This window comes from Pristiophorus japonicus, chromosome 16 (assembly GCF_044704955.1).
Source record: "Pristiophorus japonicus isolate sPriJap1 chromosome 16, sPriJap1.hap1, whole genome shotgun sequence".
Taxonomy (NCBI): Eukaryota; Metazoa; Chordata; class Chondrichthyes; family Pristiophoridae; genus Pristiophorus; species Pristiophorus japonicus.
Genome location: NC_091992.1, coordinates 33,582,261 through 33,599,984, shown reverse-complemented (window position 1 = coordinate 33,599,984; position 17,724 = coordinate 33,582,261). Strand labels below are relative to the sequence as shown.

The 17,724-nt window shown below is 43.8% G+C and overlaps 1 protein-coding gene across 2 annotated transcripts in view; it reads left to right on the top strand.

The window, feature by feature from the left end:
- The first annotated feature begins 1,888 nt into the window (after nt 1-1,888).
- Nucleotides 1,889-17,724, top strand: part of LOC139226439 (TATA box-binding protein-associated factor RNA polymerase I subunit D-like) — a 28,691-nt gene continuing 12,855 nt past the window's right edge. Inside the window, exons 1-3 of one of the 2 annotated variants that reach the window (XM_070857210.1) lie at nt 1,889-2,009; nt 5,332-5,899; nt 16,209-16,602. In XM_070857210.1, the coding sequence (XP_070713311.1) occupies nt 5,577-5,899; nt 16,209-16,602 (717 nt within the window). In that variant the 5' untranslated portion in view covers nt 1,889-2,009; nt 5,332-5,576. Of the gene's footprint in view, nt 2,200-5,331; nt 5,900-16,208; nt 16,603-17,724 lie in introns of both variants that reach the window. The other variant, XM_070857209.1, reaches the window with a different exon arrangement.

Below are 17,724 nucleotides of genomic sequence, written 5' to 3'. Positions count from 1 at the left end.
TGTCCAAAGTCTTGGTCAAACGTCATTGGGATAAAATCACAATGGGCAGGGGAATATAATAATCGGACCTTAATGGAAGCGAGGGAATGGATCTGGTGCAGGGGTGAGAGGAAGAGCTCTTTGGGTAGATCGGATAGAAGAGGATGAGCTGATTGGAGAAAATGCCCAAAGTGGAAAATTGAGAGGGAGCAATGGCTTCAAATGGGGCGAACTTTGTTTTGTCCAGAAATCTGATCGCTCGTGGCGTTACATGAAAGTAGAAAAAAATACTTGCACTTATATAGCGCCTTTCACGACCACAGGACGTCTCAAAGCGCTTTGCAGCCAATGAAGTACTTTTGGAGTGTAGTCACTGTTGTAATGTAATGCATCAATCTTGGGATCTGATGTACATACTAGCCCCAATTTTAACCCAATCCGCCCAGCAGCAATAGGGCAGGTTCGAATTGGATGCCCATTTTACACCCCGTCCAAAGTTACTCTCCATCCATTTCAGCGGAGAGCAAAATCAGATAGGTCGTAATACACAGACGAAAAAACAGGCGCAACACATGTCAATTTCTACTCCCTTAGTCCCAAGCTTAGCTGTCCCCTCTCCTTCCCTAGCCCTGAACTCGCCTCTTTCTCTAGTTTCTCTCCTATCTCTCCTCATGCCCAGTTCTCTCTCACTCCTACCTTTCTCAATCCCTCTCCTTCCTCCATTAAGATGCTCCTTAAAACTTACCTCTTTGGTCAAGCTTTTAGTAACCTATCCTAATGTCTCCTTCTTTGGCTTGGTGTCAATTTTGTCTGATTAAGCACCTTGGGATGTTGACTACATTAAAGGCACTATATAAATACCAGTTGTGGACTATCATCATCATCATAGGCAGTCCCTCGAAATCGAGGAAGACTTGCTTCCACTCTAAAAGTGAGTTCTCAGGTGACTGTACAGTCCAATACGGGAATCACAGTCTCTGTCACAGGTGGGACAGACAGTGGTTGTAGGAAAGGGTGGGTGAGGAGTCTGGTTTGTCGCACGCTCCTTTTACTGCCTGCGCTTGTTTACTGCATGCTTTCGGCGATGAGACTCGAGGTGCTCCCGAATGACTATACCCCAGCAACAAAGGATTTTAGGTTACAGAAGTTTGATACATTTGCTTTTCAAGTAACAACAAAGGAGGACGATGTCAATGGAGGAAGGAAGCAGCAAGTATTGCACTTTACTGCCAACGAAGCATTTTTGAAGTGAAATCACTGTTGCAATGTAGAAAATGTGGCAGCCAATTTGCTCACAGCAAGGTGCCAAAAACAACAATGAGATAATGACCAGATAATCTGCTTTAGTGGTGTTGGTTGAGAGAAAAAGGTTGACCAGAGCAAAGGAGACAACTCCCCGACTCTTCTTCGAAGTAGTGCTGTGGGATCTTTTACATCTACCTGAGGGGTCAGGAGGGTGCCTCGGATTAAACGTCTCATCCGTAAACACGAGCTCAATTTAACAAGAACGTGAAAGATTTGAAAAAGTTTTCCCAAACCTTGTTAACATTGCAAAGATGAAATGGGGCATATCAGCAAACTAATTTCCTCGTTTATTTCACAAACTTTCTGACTGGGGTGAAAAAGCTCTGCTTGTTATTTTGTTCTGATGATGTGTCCAAGAGTCTAAGTTTGCAACAAACAAAAAATTCAATGGAGACGATTACTCTTTATTAAAGTGTATTAAATCTTATTAACAAATCTTATTAACAAATAAGATTGTTTCCCCCCACCCCTTGGCGTTCACTTGTAAATGCTGAAAAATCCAGTGAGTCAAATGTGAACAATACTCTCAGTGCAGCAGCAGCAGTGCTGACTGAGTCGATGCTGTTGGAGCACGTTCCCGAGTGAACCGTCGGGCAACGTTTCGGTCGGTCATCTTCCTCGGAGCGGCCGAGCTGCAGGTGAAGCGGGGCCGGGAGGGACAGGGACAGAGGTAGCGGCACCGCTCATCACCCCCTCAAGCTCGGCTTTCGGCCACGCAATCCTCGGTGGGTCAGCCCTGCTGTTGCTCTTGGATCTTTGCTTTCCCTCCCTCGTCTGTGGCTACAACCACAACAAACAACTTGCATTGAAATAGCGCCTTAAACGTCCCAAGGCGCTTCACAGGAGTATTGAGATTTTTTATTTTAAATTGACACCAAGCCACATAAGGAGAAATCAGGGCACTTGGTCAAAGAGGTAGGTTTTAAGGAGTGTTTTGAAGGAGGAAAGAGGCAGAGAGGTTTCGGCAGGGAGTTCCAGGGCTTGGGGCCTAGGCAACAGAAGGCACGGCCACCAATGGTTGATTGATTGATTATGAGCAGGGATGGTCAAGAGGGCAGAATTGGAGGAGTGCAGACATTTCCGCGGGGGGGGCTGTGGGGCTGGAGGAGATTGCAGAGATAGGGAGGGGGCGAGGCCATGGAGGGATTTGAAAATAAGGATGAGAATTTTGAAATCGAGGCGTTGCTTAACCGGAAGCCAATGTAGGTCAGCGAGCACAGGGCTAATGGGTGAGTGGGACTTAGTGCGAGTTAGGACACGGGCAGCTAAGTTTTGCATCACTAGTTTACGTAGGGTAGAATGTGGGAGGCCAGCCAGGAGTGTGTTGGAATTATCAAGTTGAGCGGTAACAAAGGCATGGATGAGGGCTTCAGCTGCGGATGAGGTGAGGCAAGGGCGCAGACGACGATGTTACAGAGGTAGAAATAGGCGGTCTTAGTTATGCTGAGGCTATGTGGTCGAAAGCTCATTTCAGGGTCAAATATGACACCAAGATTGCGAACAGTCTGGTTCAGCCTCAGACGGAAGTTGGGGAGGGGGATAGAGACAATAGCTAGGGAATGGAGTTTGTGACAGGGGCCGAAAACAATGGCTTCCGTCTTCCCAATATTCATATGTATGTATGCATATGTATGTGTATATTTGAGAACATTTCTGCTCATCCAGAATTGGATGTCGGACAAGCAGTCTGATAATTTAGAAACCATGGAGGGGTCAATAGAAGTGGTAATGAGGTAGAGCTTGGTGTCGTCAGCATACATGTGGAAACTGATGCTGCATTTTCGGATGATGTCGCCAAGGGGTAACATATAGATGAGAAATAGGAGGGAGCCAAGGATAGATCCTTGGGGATACCAGAGGTAACGATGCGAGGGTGGGAAGAGAAGCCATTGCAGGTGATTCTCTGGCCACAATTAAATAGATAAGAATGGAACCGGTGAGTGCAGTTTCACCCAGCTGGATGACGGTGGGGAGGCGTTGGAGAAGGATAGAGTGGTCAACTGTGTCAAAGGCTGCAGACAAGTCAAGAAGGATGAAGAGGGATCATTTACCTTTGTCACAGTCACAAAGGATGTCATTTGTGACTTTGATGAGAGCCGTTTCAGTACCGTGGCAGGCGCTGAAACCGGATTAGAGGGATTTAAACATGGAATTGCGGGAAAGATGGGCTCGGATTTGGGAGGCGACAACACGTTCAAGGACTTTGGAGAGGAAAGGGAGATTATAGATGGAGCGTTAGTTTGCAAGGATGGAGGGGTCGTGGGTGGTTTTTTGAGGAGAGGGGTGATGACAGCCAATTTGAGGGATAAACATGCCCAACTTTTTATTAAGTTTAATTTGGCGTTAACTTGTTTTGAACCGCCCTTGTTAAAGAAAGAGAAGGATTTTTATTTATATAGTGCCTTTGACCACCTCAGGACATCACAAAGCACTTTACAGCCAATGAAGTACTTTTTTTTAATGTAATGTCGGAAACGTGGCAGCCAATTTGCGTACAGCTAGCTCCCACAAACAGCAATGTGATAATGACCAGATAAGTTTTTTTGTAATGTTGATAGAGGGATATATATTGGCAAGGACACTGGATAACCCTCCCCTGCCCTCCCCTCCCCAGCCCTTCTTCAAAATTGTGCCATGGGATCTTTTACTTCCACCTAATAGAACAGACGGGGCCTTGGTTTAACTTCACATTCGAAAGACGGCACCTTCGACAGTGCAGCTCTCCCTCTGCACTGCACCAGAGTGTCTGTTGTGAACTAAAACTGATTTAGCCACGTTTATTTTTGTTCTAGCTCGTATGCACAGGATAGTGAATATTAAAAGAAAATATGGGAACTACCTTCCTTTATCATAGGGTTCAATGACATTTAACTTTTTGTAAAAGTCACAGTTCCTGTAGTTGAAGCTATGCAGTGAAGTGTGGTGATAACGAAAATGAGAAAACACGAAACTTGCAAAATATGGTATTGTTAAAAATGAATTTAAAGCCTTATTGCTGGAGTAGAGCTGGCATGTCTCAGTAATTTCAAGTGACACTCATTTTAATTTAAAAATTGTTAACTTATTTTGACTAACTCATGAAATGAAAACACAACTTCACATGTTTTCAATGTGTTCCCTCTTTGTGACTGTAAATCTCACTTTGAACATTTGACAGATTTGCATTTAGATTATTACAGGGCCCAATTACATAAATCAAAATTATATTACAATTACTCAATGTGGTTATAGCATTTGAAGGAATATTAACTATTTTCCACAGATATGCCATCATTACAAGTATTATAATAGAATGCAGCATGATCAGATATTGGTCAACAACCAATGGGAATAGATTTAAAGTATGTGGTAGGAGGTTTTGAGGGGATTTTGTTTTCATCCAGAGGGGTGGGGGTCTGGAAATCACTGAAGGGGTGGTAGAGACAGAAACCCTCGTAGCATTTAAAAAGTACTTAGATATGCACTTAAAGTGCCATAACCTACAAGGCTACGGACCAAGAGCTGGAAAGTGGGATTAGGCTGGATAGCTCTTTATCGGCCAGCACGGACACGATGGACCGAATGGCCTCCTGTGCTGCAAATTTCTATGATTCTATTCTATGATTGTGCTAAAATCATCTCCGCATTCTGACATCTGCACCTTGTATGTAACACGCTCCCAGTAACGGGGAGATTACAGGTCTAACCCTTCCGTCTTGTTGCTGCATTGCACCCTGTAATTTTTTAAATAGAGATTGTTAGCTGTACCATTTCAACCAGGCTAGTTCCAACTTAAAACATTGCAAGTCAAATACTGGGGCGACCACAAGATCCACACTGGTGTCATTCATGTTGGAAAAATACCAAACCAGCTGTAAATTGCTACACAAAACCACCAAAAATTGCTCTGAATAATAACACTACATATTGGGATAAGAAAATGGATTGGAGTGCATGGGTTGTTGGTAGAAGAATCACAGGTTGAGTGTAAAGATGTAAATTATATACTTTCACATTAAATACAGATTTGTGCTGATAATTAGAATTTATTTTTCTTTATTTGACCAGGTCCAGTACAACAGGAAAGGAGTGCATCTGCGATACCACTCAATCATTCCATGAAACAGCAGTGAACAATTAGAACAATCCAATCTTTTCTGCACGAATATTATCCTTATCTACCTACCACTGTGCAGTATATTTTAGATATCTATATCATCCTTCGTCACTCTATGTTACTGATAGCCATTTATTGCGTTATTTTAAATTAGAATTATCTGATCGGATTTGCACAGAAAAGCTGAAGAACATTAATGGAAGGCTCAAAGAAAGATAAGTGTTTGTTGGGTGAAAATGATGAGAGTGAAAATGATGAGAGTGAAAATAGTGTTTTGCTATTTTCGAATGAAGAGGATGAGAGTGAGCAGTTGCTGCAGAAAATGAGCAATAAGCGAATGAAAACCGTTACTGAGAAAGTGGACTCAGCTAGCTCCATACACAGCTCAGAAGGAGACCACGTTCCTGGTATTATTCAAAATGAACTTCAGCAGAATGTATTGAGTTGTCAACCTATATGCACCTCTTTGTTTTCTCTATCTGCCAGCAACAGAAGAAATGCAAAGGAGTTATCAAAGCGGTAAGGTACTCGGTACTTAAAATAATTTAACTCTTAGTTATGCACAAAAGTATTGTTAGCTAGTGAGCAATTAAGTAAGTTTTTTTGATTTGATTCTTTGTTGTGAATATTTTTCCGGCTGCGTCTATTTGTACTCTGTCTGACTCTCCATTTTCACATGAGCTATTGCTGATTGGTCACCTTGGAGGAAAAGCCAACCCTGAAGTTCCTCTGGAATGTGTAACTGGAACCGCCCAGCTCAAGTTCTGACTGACTTTCCAATTTGTAATTCGATCCATTTTGACTTCAGAAGCCACAAAGGATAGATCTCCCCAAAAGCCATCAAGTTCCAGCCAAAGTACCTTACCCCAGTGCAAGTGCTGCCTCCGCCAGCTGAAGACCCTTACCCCAGCACATGTGCTGCCTCCCACAGCCGAAGTCCCTTGTACCCGCGCAAGTTCATCCCTCCCCCAGCCAAAGTCCCTTACCCAAGCGCAAGACCTCCCCCACCCCCATAGATGGGTCTTTGTGTGCGGATTGTTCTCCTGTTTACTGGGTATGAAGTGAATAGTGACAGTGTCGTGACTTCTGGATTTCATCCACCCCAACGATTTCCCTTGTAACACACACATCAGGGGGTTGGAAGAACATGATCCATCTCCTCTGCGCCGACCGCACCCTTCACTCAAACTGCAAGTCGAACTGGTCCTGTCCGCCCGCTACCTGGTCGGAGGCTCGGGACTGCTGATGGATCGGAGGCAGTGGAGGCAACGTGTGGGGCCGGTTTCGGATCGGGGGGAGGGCGGACTCAGTGACATTTGTCCTGACTCTCGCTTCTGCGCGTGCGTCTCGCGATGCACAGAAGTGGGAAAGCGGGTTGTGTAGAGGACACAGAGAGGCTGCAAAGAGATTTAGATAGGTTAAGCGAATGCGCTAAGGTTTGGCAGATGGTTTACAATGTCGGAAAGTGTGAGGTCATCCACCTTGGGGGGGGAAAAAAACAGTAAAAGGGAATATTATTTGAATGGGGAGAAATTACAACATGCTGTGGTGCAGAGGGACCTGGGGGTCCTTCTGCATGAATCCCAAAAAGTTAGTTTGCAGGTGCAGCAGGTAATCAGGAAGGCAAATGGAATGTTGGCCTTCATTGCGAGAGGGATGGAGTACAAAAGCAGGGAGGTCCTGCTGCAACTGTACAGAGTATTGGTGAGGCTGCACCTGGAGTACTGCGTGCAGTTTTGGTCACCTTACTTAAGGAAGGATATACTAGCTCTGGAAGGGGTACAGAGACGATTCACTAGGCTGATTCCGGAGATGAGGGGGTTACCTTATAATAGATTGAGTAGACTGGGTCTTTACTCGTTGGAGTTCAGAAGGATGAGGGATGATCTTATAGAAACATTTAAAATAATGAAAGGGATAGACAAGATAGAGGCAGAGAGGTTGTTTCCACTGGTCGGGGAGACTAGAACTAGGGGGCACAGCCTCAAAATACGGGGGAGCCAATTTAAAACCGAGTTGAGAAGGAATTTCTTCTCCCAGAGGGTTGTGAATCTGTGGAATTCTCTGCCCAAGGAAGCAGTTGAGGCTAGCTCATTGAATGTATTCAAGCCACAGATAGATAGATTTTTAACCAATAAGGGAATTAAGGGTTATGGGGAGCGAACGGGTAAGTGGAGCTGAGTCCATGGCCAGATCAGCCATGATCTTGTTGAATGGCGGAGCAGGCTCGAGGGACTAGATGGCCTACTCCTGTTCCTAATTCTTATGTTCTTATGACTTAGTACAAATAGTTACTCCGTATTTAACCAGGGTTGAAGTGCCGCGTGTAATTTCCATTGTGGCCCCGATGCCAGTGCAATTGAAGGATCACTAAGCACAATACTGAGTTCAAACAGAACCAGAATTTATGATGAGTATTAGCGATAGCTATCAAGTTAAAAATCTATATACATAGGAACCGAAGTAGGCCATTTTGCACCTCGAGCCTTTTCCTCTATTCAGTCAGATCATGGCTGATAGATACCTCAACTCCATTTATCTGCCTTTGTTCCATATCCCTTGATACCCATACCTTTCCTATATTACAACAATGACTACATTTCAAAAGTGCTTGATTTGACTGTAAAGCCCTCTGCGATGTCCTGAGGTTGTGAAAGGTATATAAATGGAAGTTTTTCTAACAAAAATCTGTCATTCTCTGTTTCAAATTTCAGTTGACCCAGCATCCATGGCCTTTTGGGGAGAGTAATTTGAGCATGTGCACCAAAATCCCTTGATCACATGATCAGGATATTTCCGTTTCTGTGAGGGACGTAAAATGCACTGCCTCTAAGTGCACCAGACTGGAGAGATTTTGTCGGGTTATCAATGTCAGTTTTGATAAATATGATTGAGACACTAGGGTCATTGAAAGTTTAAACGAAAGCTTTTCTTCCTCTAATTTTCTCCCCTCTTTTGAAGGCAATCTAATTTTGAAGACAGTTTTTCACTACCTCAGCTAGCCATTATTCATTCTTGCCAAGCTTCATAGCTGAGCTTGATTTGTTGCTGGCCCAAATTCCACACACACACTTTCCATCAGGAGTCACTAATGATTGGGGGAGGGGAGAATCTGACTCTTTCCCTATCCACTGGCAGTGCCGACAGCTGCCTCCGTATAACTCACACTTTCCCAGTCCTTGAAACCACGTAATGTATGTACCCACTGAATTTTCATAGTGGTTCACTGTTAACAGGGAAAAATAAGCTTCCAGCTATTCTGGACTGGAGAATTGTAGCTATGAGGAAAGATTGTATAGGCTGGGGTTGTTTTCTTTGGAACAGAGGAGACTGAGGGGAGACCTTTATTGAGATGTATAAAATTATGAGGAGCCTAAATAGAGTGGATAGGAAGGACCTATTTTCCCCTAGCGCAGAGGTCAATAACCAAGGGGCATAAATTTAACGTTAATAGAAGGATTAGAGTGGAGTTGAGGAGAACCTTTTTCACCCAGAGGGTGGTGTGAGCCTGGAACTCACTGCCTGAAAGGGTGGTAGAGGCAGAAACCCTCACCACATTTAAAAAGTACCTGGATATGCACTTGAAGTGCCATAACCTACAAGGCTGTGGACCAATAGCTGGAAAGTGGGATTAGACTAAATAGCTCTTTGTCGGCCAGCACGGACACAATGGGCCGAAATGGCCTCCTTCCATGCTGTAAATTTCTATGATTTCTAAAGTTTCAATTGTTTATTGGACACTGCAACTATAGCACTGCAATATAATTCTCTCTGTAGTTGCATGTATGCATTTAACACGTAATTATTCTGAGTCTGATCAGTATAACTACTAGCAATTGTGCTAACTGCTTTGGAACTAGTACAAAAGCAAAATACTGCCGATGCTGGAATCTGGACAAAGGGTCATCAACCCAAAACGTTAACTCTGCATCCTTTCCACAGATGCTGCCTGACCTGAGATTTCCAGCAATTTCTGTTTTTATATTGTTAGAACTAGGACAGAATCAAAATGTTGCTTCATCACCCATTCCAGAAGTTAAAGTAACAAAGGTATTTAAGCAAGGAGAGAACAGAATCCAGGGCGAATTCATTTCAAATCTGAATTGAAAGATCGCATTATACACCAGAGTGTACAGAATCTGAGAGCTCCGATTATTGCAACACAAAGTGTCATATGCAAATATCCTCTGGATCACAAGATGGTAGAGTGGACAGGGAGAACCAGTGGATGTGGTGTATTTGGACTTTCAAAAGGCTTTTGACAAGGTCCCACACGAGATTAGTGTGCAAAATTAAAGCACATAGTATTGGGGGTAATGTATTAACGTGGATAGAGAACTTGTTGGCAGACAGGAAGCAAATAGTAGGAATAAACTGGTCCTTTTCAGAATGGTAGGCAGTGACTAGTGGGGTACCGCAAGGTTCAGTGCTGGGACATCAGCTATTTACAATATACATTAATGATTCGGACGAAGGAATTGAATGTAATATCTCCAAGTTTGCAGATGACACTAAGCTGGGTGGCGGTGTGAGCTGTGAGGAGGATGCTAAGAGGCTGCAGGGTGACTTGGACAGGTTAGGTGAGTGGGCAAATGCATGGCAGATGCAGTATAATGTGGATAAGTGTGAGGTTATCCACTTTGGTGGCAAAAACAGAAAGGCAGAATATTATCTGAATGGTGACAGATTAGGAAAAGGGGAGGTGCAACGAGATCTGGGTGTCATGGTACATCAGTCATTGAAAGTTGGCATGCAGGTACAGCAGGCGGTGAAGAAGGCAAATAGCATGTTGGCCTTCATAGCGAGAGGATTTGAGTACAGGGGCAGGGAGGTCTTACTGCAGTGGTACAGGGCCTTGGTGAGGCCACACCTTGAATATTGTGTACAGTTTTGATCTCTTAATCTAAGGAAGGACGTTCTTGCTATTGAGGGAGTGCAGCGAAGGTTCACTAGACTGATTCCCGCGCTGGCAGGACTGATATATGAAGAAAGACTGGATCGACTAGGCTTATATTCACTGGAATTTAGAAGAATGAAAGGGGATCTCATAGAAACATATAACATTCTGACGGGATTGGACAGGTTAGATGCAGGAAGAATGTTCCCCGTGCAAAGAGATTTAGATAGGTTAAGCGAATGGGCTAAGGTTTGGCAGATGGTATACAATGTCGGAAAATGTGAGGTCATCCACCTTGGGGAAAAAAAACAGTAAAAGGGAATATTATTTGAATGGGGAGAAATTACAACATGCTGCGGTGCAGAGGGACCTGGGGGTCTTTGTGCATGAATCCCAAAAAGTTAGTTTGCAGGTGCAGCAGGTAATCAGGAAGGCAAATGGAATGTTGGCCTTCATTGCGAGAGGGATGGAGTACAAAAGCAGGGAAGTTCTGCTGCAACTGTACAGGGTATTGGTGAGGCCGCACCTGGAGTACTGCGTGCAGTTTTGGTCATCTTACTTAAGGAAGGATATACTAGCTTTGGAGGGGGTACAGAGATGATTCACTAGGCTGATTCTGGAGATGAGGGGGTTACCTTATGATGATAGATTGAGTAGACTGGGTCTTTACTCGTTGGAGTTCAGAAGGATGAGGGGTGATCTTATAGAAACATTTAAAATAATGAAAGGGATAGACAAGATAGAGGCAGAGAGGTTGTTTCCACTGGTCGGGGAGACTAGAACTAGGGGGCACAGCCTCAAAATATGGGGGAACCAATTTGAAACCGAGTTGAGAAGGAATTTTTTCTCCCAGAGGGTTGTGAATCTGTGGAATTCTCTGCCCAGGGAAGCAGTTGAGGCTAGCTCATTGAATGTATTCAAATCACAGATAGATAGATTTTTAACCAATAAGGGAATTAAGGGTTATGGGGAGCGGGCGGGTAAGTGGAGTTGAGTCCACGGCCAGATCAGCCATGATTTTGAGTGGCGGAGCAGGCTCGAGGGGCTAGATGGCCTACTCCTGTTCCTAATTCTTATGTTCTTATGTTTGGGAAGTCCAGAACCAGGGGTCACAGTCTATGGATAAGGGGTAAGCCATTTAGGACTGAGATGAGGAGAAACTTCTTCACTCAGAGAATCGTGAACCTGTGGAATTCTCTACGCAGAAAGTTGTTGAGGCCAGTTCGTTAGATATATTCAAAATGGAGTTAGAGCTAAAAGGATCAAGGGGTATGGAAAGAAAGCAGGAATGGGGTACTGAAGTTTCATGATCAGCCATGATCATATTGAATGGTGGTGCAGACTCCAAGGGCCGAATGGCCTACTCCTGCACCTATTTTCTAAGTTTCTATGTCTCAGTCTTGAGGTGGATTGTAGAGCACTGGTAGCATTTTGGGACTTTTACCTATATGGTCTTTATGGGATTTGTTTTAATTTTTATCTACAGGTTAGAGTTGGCTTACAAAGGGTTAACTCCTTCAGCATTTTTTTGATTTAACATTTAAGCCAGAAGACGTTTAGCAATGTCTGGTAGAGGCCTGGATGATTGGAGGTGTTAATGTGCCAGCCATACAGCTGTTTACTTTTGAATATTACTTCAGCTTTAAGACAATGCAGATTGTTACGTTTATTTCTAAGCATTTTTTGTCCTTTATGATAGAATGGTTTACATTCTGTGCACATGTCAGAGGTCTAGACTAAACTATCCACTACATCAAAAGGATGGCAGGGCGATAACTGGCAGCTTGGTGCACACAGGGACCTCTGTCTTTCATTCTTCCTCTTTCAGTTTCCACATGTACGCTGCCAACACCCAGCTCTACCTCACTACCACTTCTCTCGACCCCCTCAAATTGTCTGACTGCTTGTCCGCCATCCAGTTCTGGATGAGCAGAAATTTTCTCCAATTGAATATTGGGAAGACCGAAGCCATTGTTTACAGTCCCCGCCACAACTCTTGTTTCCTAGACACTGACTCTATCCCTCTTCCCAACTCCTGGTTGGGGCTGAACCCGACTGTTCGCAACCATAGTGTCATATTTGACTCTGAAATGAGCTTTCAACCACATATCTGCAGCATAACTAAGACTGCCTATTTCCACCTCCGTAACATCACCCGTCTCCGCCCCTGCATCAGCTCATCCGCTGCTGAAGCCTTCATCCGTGCCTTTGTTACCTCTAGACTTTCCAACGCACATTCTACCCTACGTAAACTAGAGGTGATCCAAAACTCGGCTGCCCATTCCTAACTCGCACCAAGTCCCGCTCACCCATCACCCCTGTGCTCGCTGACCTAAATTGGCTTGCCTCAATTTCAAAATTCTCATCCTGATTTTCAAATCCCTCCATGGCCTCGCCCCTCCCTATCTCTGTAATCTCCTTCAGCCACACAACCCACAAGATGTCTGCGCTCCTCTAATTCTGCCCTCCTGAGCATCCCTGATTATAATCATTCAACCATTGGTGGCCAAGCCTTCTGTTGCCTCGACCCCAAGCTCTGGAACTCCCTGCCTAAACCTCTCTGCCTCTCTACCTCTCTTTCCTCCTTCAAGATGCTCCTTAAAACATACCTCTTTGACCAAGCATTTGGCCACCTGCGCAAATTTCTACAAATGCGGCTCGGTGTCAAATTTTTATCACATAATACTCCTGTGAAGCACCTTGGGATGTTTCAAAGTGCTATATAAATACAAATTGTTGTTGATTCTGGAAAAGGAGACTTGAGGTGGGCAGATCCAGCCTGTAATAGAACATGGCCACTTAGCTTGGTAACAGCTTGAAAGCCAACAGTGGCAGAGTTGTACTTTATTATGTTTATGACATGAGCGGTAGAAAACGAATGAACCTCAACTGTGAAAACCATAAAGTAAAGAAAGACTTGCATTTATATAGCGCCTTTCACAACCATCGGATGTCTCAAAGCACTTTATAGCCAATAAAGTGTTCATTTGTGCATGTAAGTCAGTTTGTTGATTTGCCTTTTCCCACTCGAGTGCTTTTCAGCCTGCCTTCCAGAAAGTGAGGAAAATGCATGGGGTGAGAGATACGAGATTACAGTTGCCGGTATACGCAACAAGAGTTCCATGTTACACCTTCAGATCATGCAATTGTTAAATTAGATATTGGGTAGTAAAAGTATACTCCAGCTCATAGAGGATGCAAGGTGTGCATATGGGGATAGCTACTGATACTGAACTTAAAGGAATATCAAGAGCTAAACCAGTGGAATGTGTAACCGTGACCATAGTCAGATTTTCTGAAGTGGAATTACATTACTCTTAAAACCTCTTTGTAATGGGCTGTTGTGTGATGTATACTTGCAGGTCAGCTGTGGCTCAGTGGGTAGCACTATTGCCTCGAGTCGGAAGGTTCTGAGTTCAAGTCCCACTCTTGATCACATCAAACTAGGCTGACAGTGCAGTGCTGAGGGAGTGCTGCACTGTCGGATGTGTTGTCTTTCGGATGAGACATTAAACCGAGGCCCAGTCTGCCCCCTCAGGTGGACGTAAAAGATCCCATGGCACTTTTTTTTAAAAAAAGGAGGCAGACAGAAAGCAGAAAACTATAGACCAGTTCGCCTAGCATCTGTCATTCGGAAAATGCTGGAGTCCATTATTAAGGAAGCAGTAGTAGGACAATAGGAGAAGCATAATTCAATCAAGCAGAGTCAGCATGGTTTTATGAAAGGGAAATTATGTTTGTCAAATTTGCTGGAGTTCTTTGAGGATGTAACAAGCAGGATGGATGAGGGTGACCCAGTGGATGTGGTGTATTTGGATTTCCAGAAGGCATTTGATAAGGTGCCACATAAAAGGTTACTGCACAAGATAAAAGTTCACAGGGTTGGGGGTAAGATATTAGCATGGATAGAGGATTGGCTAACTAACAGAAAACAGAGAGTTGGGATAAATGGGTCATTTTCCAGTTGGCAAACAATAACTAGTAGGGTGCTGCAGGGATCGGTGCTGGGGCCTCAACTATTTACAATTTATATTAATGACTTGGATGAAGGGACCGAGTGTAATGTAGCCAAATTTGCTGATACAAAGATGGGTGGGCAACAAGTTGTGAGGAGGACACAAACAATCTGCAAAGGGATATAGACAGGCTAATTGAGTGGGCAAGAATTTGGTAGAAGGAGTATAAAGTGTGAGGTTATCCATTTTGGTAGGAAAAATAAAAAAGCAAATTATAATTTAAATAGAGAAAATTGCAAAGTGCTGCAGTACAGAGGGACCTGGTGGGTCTTTGTGCGTGAAACACAAAAAGTTAGTATGCAGGTACAGCAAGTAATCAGGAAGGCATGGAATGTTGGCCTTTATTGCAAGGGGGATAGAGTATAAAAGCAGAGAAGTTCTGCTACAACTGTACAGGGTATTGGTGAGGCCACACCTGGAGAACTGCATACAGTTTTGGTCTCCGTATTTAAGGAAGGATATACTTGCAATGGAGGCTGTTCAGAGAAGGTTCACTGGGTTGATTCCGGAGTTGATGGGGTTGACATATGAAGATGGGTTGAGTAGGATAGGCCTATACTCCATTGGAGTTCAGAAGAATGAGAGGTGTTCTTATCGAAACATCTAAGATAATGAGGGGTCTCAACAAGGTGGATGCAGAGAGAATATTTCCACTCATAGGGGAAACTAAAACTAAGGGACATCGGGCTAGAATTTCCACTGCATCATCACCCGGTTTCTTGGCGGTATCGGTTGTTTTGGGCAAGAACCGGGTCGCCGCAAATTTTCACAGCTGAGTTCCGCTGGCGGTTTCAAAATACCGCTGGGGAGAGGACCACCGGCGTGCACCGTCCATAGATTGCTATCGCCTGATTTTTGGCTCAGCGGTGACCCGTAGATAAGTTGAAAGAAAACTGCACACGCAAAACAGCGGTGCTGTGCGGTAGGCGAGTAATCCTTCCAAAAAAAGGTAAGTAAATTGGTTTTTTGCTAATTATTTTTAAATTCTCTTGCAGTGATTAAAATGAAAAAAGCCCTGAGAGTTTTTCTGTTTTTTTTTATTTTAATCTGTTTTTTGAAAAAGTATTTTGTGTTTTTCTCCTCCTAGGCCTAACCCACAGCCTCAGTGTAAATTTTAGTAATTAGCGCCCATTTTTTTTTTAAAGAACTGCCCAAGGTTCCATTTTCCGCTGAGAATCGGGGTGTAAGGTCCATTTTTTTTCGCTGGGCGGATTTTTTTTTCTTTTTTTATGGCATTTTTCTGCGGCGATAATTTGAGAATCTTAGCGGTATTTTGGGCAGCAATCCGGCGCTGGCGGATTTTTTGGAAATTCTAGCCCATAGTTTCAGAATAAGGAGCAGCCCATTTAAAACTGAGATAAGGAGGCATTTCTTCTTTGAGGGTTGTAAATCTGTGGAATTCTCTGCCCCAGAGAGCTGTAGCGGCTGAGTCATTGAATATATTTAAGGTGGAGATGGACAGAGTTTTGAGCAATAAGGGAATAAAGGGTTATGGGGAGCGAGCAGGGAAGTGGAGCTGAGTCCATGATCAGATCAGCCATGATCTTATTAAATGGCGGAGCAGGCTCGATGGGCCAAATGGCCTACTCCTGCTCCTATTTCTTATGTTCTTATTTTGAAGAAGAGCCGAGGAGTTATCCCCGGTGTCCTGGCCAATATTTATCCCTCAATCAACATAACAAAACCAGATTATCTGGTCATTATCAATTTGCTGTTTGTGGGAGCTTGCTGTGCGCAAATTAGCTGCTGCATTTCCCACATTGCAACAGTGACTACACTCAAAGTACTTCATTGGCTGTAAAGTGCTTTGAGACGCCCAGTGGTCGTGAAAGGCGCTATATATATGCAAGTTTTTCTTTATAGTGAAGATCTTTGCGCAGTGCATATCGTTTAATGTATTTATTTATATTTCTAGGGATAGCTCAGATTCAGTTAGCAGTTTATTTAAAACACAGTGTCCATCCATACCAGTAAGAAAGGCAAGAAGACGGGGTTCAAGAAAACTCCAAACCAGATCAGCCATCCACAATCAAACTGCAGAAGATACCGAGAGCTCAACTGATTCAGATGAGTTCCTAGGCCGTGCATGTTTTGTGAAGGTTGGTGAAACAAGAAGGCGGCAGCTACGCAAGAGATGCAAAAACAGTTGCATCAATAAGAAATCTGGGGGTCCAAGGGGAAGGCCTCAATCATCCACAGCTGTAGCAGAGAAGCGGAGGAGGTTGCGAGAACGAGGCCTGCAGTTTCCATTTGTGCGAAAGGAGTATGGAAGGAAGCATTTGCCATTTAAGATGATTTTTACATATGAGGTAAATAATGAGCCCATAGTATGTTAAGTAATAGTCATACAGCCTATTAAAGTATTTTCTCCGTAAAATACTTTGGAAATATTGATTCACAACAGCTTTTCACATCTTTTTTCCACCTTTTTCAGGTGGTTCAAGTGCCACTCCAGGAACTTGAGCACATAAATCAAGGCTGACACTTCAGAAACATAGAAACATAGAAATTAGATGCAGAAGTAGGCCATTCGGTCCTTCGAGCCTGCATCGCCATTCAATAAGATCATGGCTGATCATTCAACCTCAGTACCCCTTTCCTGCTTTCTCTCCATACCCCTTGATCCCTTTGACTGTAAGGGCCATTTCTAACTCCCTTTTGAATATGTCTCAACAACTTTCTGCGGTAGAGAATTCCACAGGTTAACAACTCTCTGAGTGAAGAAGTTTCTCCTCATCTTGGTCCTAAGTGACTTGCCTCTTATTCTTAGACTCTGACCCCTGGTTCTGGAACTCCCCAGTAATGGGAACATTCTTCCTGCCTCTAACCTGTCCAATCTCGTCAGAATTTGATATGTTTCTATGAGATCCTCTCTCATTCTTCTAAACTCCAGTGGGTACAAGCCCAGTTGATCCAGTCTCTCCTCATATGTCAGTCCTGCCATCCCGGGAATCAATCTGGTGAACTCCCTCAATAGCAAGAACATCCTTCCTCCGACTAGGAGGCCAAAACTGAACACAATATTCCAGGTGTGACCTCACCAAGGCTCTGTACAACTGCAGTAAGACATCCCTGCTTCTATATTCAAATCCTCTAGCTATGAAGGCCAACATGCCATTTGCCACCTTCACTGCCTGCTGTACCTGCATGCCAAACTTCAATTACTGATGTACCATGGCACCCAGGTCTCGCTGCACCTCCCCTTTTCCTAATCTGTCCCTATTCAGATAATATTCTGCCTTCCTGTTTTTGCCATCAAAGTGGATAACCTCACATTTATCCACATTATACTGCATCTGCCATGCATTTGCCCACTCATCTAACCTGTCCAAGTCACCCTGCAGCCACTTAGCATTCCTCCTCACAGCTCACACCGCCAACCAGCTTAGTGTCATCTGCAAACTTGGAGATATTACATTCAATTCCTTCAT